A 4,001-nucleotide genomic window follows, 5' to 3' on the forward strand; every position below is an offset into this window, starting at 1 on the left:
AAGAGGGAATTTGTATTTAATCATAGAATCATAGAATGTTTTGGGTTGGAAGGGAACCCTAGAGGTCATCTGGAGGGGCTGAGTGGTGCCTCGGTGGGTCGGGGTGGGATGAGGGTTCCACCTCCAGCCCACCTGGGGCACAGAGGACCTCGGTTGCCACAAATGAGCCTGTTTGCCCCTAAATCACCTCAATTACACCCACTTGTGTTGCTAATGGGTGCTGGGAGCTCTGCTGCGGTGGGGTTCTCCCCTTTCCCAGCTGCGAGGCCACACAAAAATGTGGATTTAGAGGATTTTGCTTCATAACTGCAACTGGGTGAGGCTTCTCACCCAGGGAAGCTTTCTTCCACTGAGAAGTGTTGGGCTGGCTGGGCCGAGATAACTGGCAAACTGGTGGGCGTTCATGAGCTGGTTTGACCAAAATGCCCCCAAACCCAGAGATATTTAATTTTCAGTGAAAGCCCTCCATCTTCTGCTCCAACTGTTCATCCCAGGATGCGCTTTTCCTATCAAATTTAGATCAGTTTAGTGCTGGAGACTGACAAACTCGTCACAAGGTGGACAGAAGTGCTGTCGTTTGGAACAAAAATATTTAAAAGCCAGGTAGACGAGGTGCTTAGGGCCAGGGTTTGGGGGTGGGATGGCAGGGTTAGGGGAATGGTTGGGCTGGGGGAGCTTAAGGGGCTTTTCCAACCTAAACTATTCTATGATTCTATGATTTAATTTCAGCCAATAAACCATAACCTCCCCCCCCGTTATTCCCATAACCCTGCAGCGTCTGCCACCCCGGGGAGTCCCTGGCAGCCGGTGGGTGGGTTTTTGCCTCTTTATGGGTTTGAATGAGGTTTGATGGGTGAGAAAGATGTTGACACCCAGAAGACCCCCGTGCCAAGTTTCAAAGGTTGGCTATAAATGACAGAGCCATCGGAGCTCTGCAAGAGTGGGTGCAAGAACGAGGGGTCACCTTGCGAGGAGAGGACCCCTGTCCTCCCGGCACCGAGGGACACAAACCACTCAAAATGAAGACTTTTCTTTCCATGTGAAGATATTCAAAGTGTGAATTTAGGTTCTGTATCAAACAGGTATTAGGGAAACCCCCAGTCTGACCCATTCCACTTCAGCAAAACGAGAACCGACAGCACATCTGAAGGTGCCCGCTGCAGCCTGGCCGGCCGGGATGTGCCAGGCAGGACCAACGCTCACCTTCCAAGCTAAATATCCTTTCCCCCAGTGCATCCACAATGTCTTTGAGTGCTGCTTCATCCGTGACATTAAAGAAATGCTTGTCATCCGGGTCGCTCGCTATGAATTTTATCTCGTTCAAAAAGGCCTCGGGATTGATTCCTCTTCTGTTATAATAACCCAATACCTAGGTTGGAAATAGAAACGCAAGACTCAGGGGCTTTCATACGATGGATGGAACTGTCCCAAAGCACCCGAGCAGGGGGTGTCCCTATAGAAGGAGCCTGACAGCCTTGGCAGCTGGCACCCCATTGCGGGAGCAAAGCAGGGGGCCAAGATTTGCTGAAAATCCTCCAGGCAGCCCAGGCTGGGGACCCCCTCGTGCAATTCAGGGGCAATGAAGGGTCCTGCCTGTCCCCGGCCATGGAACCTGCTCTGGCAGAGCCAAGCATCCCACCGCCTCGAAAGCAAGCAGGGCCAACAACGAGGAACCCCGCAGATGGGCCGGGAGCGATGGAGATGTGCAGCACCGCCAGCCCCATTGCACTGGGGTGCACGGGGCACTGCCGAGCCCTGCACGGCTTTTGCAGCCGTTTGCTGCTGAAAGGGCCCCCCATCCTGCCCCCGACTTACGGCCACGGCGTATCTGGTGACGTTGTCCTTCTCGCTGTCCTCAATCACCTTCTCCAGGTCTGGGCTGTCGTGCGACTCTCCATCTGTGATTACAATCATTACTCTCTTTGCCCCTTTCCGGCCACCTTTCTGAAAAGCTTCTGAGCTCCCGCGTGGTAAAGCACCGAGCGGTGCCTGGTGGGCTGCTAGCCCTTGGGGAGGTGCAATCAGGCACAGGACTCTCAGGGAACATTTTAGGACTTTGAAAGGGGATTTTTCCACCGATGGAGCTGGCTTCTTGCAGGAGAGGAGCCTTTAATTCAGCAAAATGTCCTAAATCTGCTGCAGAAATACTGGTCAGGCAAAAAAGTGCAGGAGCAGGCACTCATCCCAGATCATGGAGGAGATGGAGCTGTGGGTCGGGGCTGTACTGAGCTCCCGGGTGCCTGGTGGGTGCCTGCAAAGGAGCTGCAGCGCCGGGGGCAGACGTGGGGTTGGGTTTGGGGGCTGAGAGCTCAGCCCTGGCTGCTTTCAGACAGAGGATGCATTTTTCAGGGTCTGCCTCTGCACCCTCCTTCTGGTGCAGCTGCGACCGAGGACGGAGCAGTTTTGCAAAGCACCGTTTGTGAAGCACCAATTAAGGACCGAGCAGTTTTGCGAAAGCATTTTGAGCCTGGCGGTATCCCCTGCTTTTTAAGCAGCGAGGAAAAGTGAAGGGGGAGAGAGGGAAGAAAAACAAATGGTGATTTAAATCTTGTTATCGGGGGAATGGGAAGGTGAAAGATTTTTACCGAGCAAACTCTATCCCATAGGCAGTCCTGGTTTCTGTACCTCCTCTTTGCTCTATGTGACTGGCAGGCGCTACCCCATCTTTTTCAGACCTGTAGTCATTTAAATGAAATTCGTGGACGACGTCTTCTCCGTACTGAACAACTCCCACCTAGGGGTTAAAGGAATATCACAAAGGATGCCAACCACCCGCTGCGTAGCGAGGGCCTGCGACACAACGAGCACGTTTTTGTCCATCGCATGGAATAACAGTCACCGTTACAAATCACTCTGTCCCGATTTCCTCCAGTTTTCCCTCTGTGGGACCATCGATAACGCTCAATTTTATTTCTACTCCCTGCCAGCTCTCACCCCTGCCCTGCCCTAAAAGTTTGGGGTGGTGCAGGCGTGCTGTGCCCCAGCACGGCCCCACGGCATCTCTAGGTGGGACCAAATGGGAGGGTTATTTGTGCAAATTGTTGAGGATATCCCTGCCCAAATCACCCCACGAATGCCAGTCGGAAGAGGATGGAGAGAGCTCTTCACAGGTGTAACAAACTGGCAACACTTCTGTATTTCTGTATGATTTCATCCTCCCTGTGCCCGGCCGGGGTGGGAGGTGCTGCTCCCTCCGTAGCTCATTCAGAGACATTAATGTGAGCGTTATTTCCATGGGCTCGGCTTTAACGCTGGAAGCTGATGTTGAAAAAATTGTGGCACCAAATTGCAGCAATATTGGCAGAAAAGGGGTGTTGGAAACGGCCCCCCCGCGCACGGCCAGGGGACTCTGCACGACACGGGGGGGTGCACGAGTTGTGCAGGGGCTTACTTGTATCTGGCCGGGGCCAATATAAAATTTTTTCAAGATGTTTATCAGGAAGTGCTGAACTTCAACCCAAGGATATATGCTGTTTGATCCATCCAGAACTATGATTATGTCCATGTACGTCTGGCATCCTGTGAAAAATACGCAGTGGGTTATTGAAAGACCTTGGCAACGCTTGCAAAGGGGAGATTTATGGGTTCGTTCCTCGCAGTCAGGTACTTGCTCTTATGATTTGTTTGAAAGGAATAATCCTTTTTCAATCATTCATAAAGACTTTTGGGCTTCAGCAAGGTAGAGAGAAGCCACAAGCATCCTCTCTGCTGAGAAAAGACTGGATAACTTGCTAAGAATAACGCTCAGCAGTATCTTCCTGATTCAGATTTGGACCTTTATCCGGTCTCATACAGTTGCATACTTCAAAGAGCGGCAGGATCCAGCCTCCATCCCTCCCACCGAGCCATGCTTCACCCCTGAGTCACTCCTCAGCCCTGCCTGTACTCGCCATATAACGCGAGCCGGGCATTTCCTCCCCTTCCCGTTAAATCCTCAGCGAACGAGGCAGCCAAAAACCCCGGCGAGAACCCCAGGGCTCAGCCCAGCTGCACAAGCCGCA

The 4,001-nt window shown here is 52.5% G+C and overlaps 1 protein-coding gene across 1 annotated transcript in view; it reads right to left on the bottom strand.

The window, feature by feature from the left end:
• The window catches only part of ITGA11 (integrin subunit alpha 11), a 54,488-nt gene that overhangs the window by 21,035 nt on the left and 29,452 nt on the right, over positions 1-4,001 (bottom strand). Inside the window, exons 7-9 of the mRNA XM_035896643.1 lie at positions 2,586-2,734; positions 1,816-1,960; positions 1,204-1,369 (exon numbers count right to left, since the gene is read on the bottom strand). Coding sequence (XP_035752536.1) covers positions 1,204-1,369; positions 1,816-1,960; positions 2,586-2,734 — 460 coding nt within the window. The remainder of the gene's footprint in view (positions 1-1,203; positions 1,370-1,815; positions 1,961-2,585; positions 2,735-4,001) is intronic.

The sequence above is a fragment of the Egretta garzetta genome, unplaced genomic scaffold (assembly GCF_000687185.1).
Source record: "Egretta garzetta isolate BGI_Z169 unplaced genomic scaffold, ASM68718v1 scaffold276, whole genome shotgun sequence".
NCBI classification, from domain to species: domain Eukaryota; kingdom Metazoa; phylum Chordata; class Aves; order Pelecaniformes; family Ardeidae; genus Egretta; species Egretta garzetta.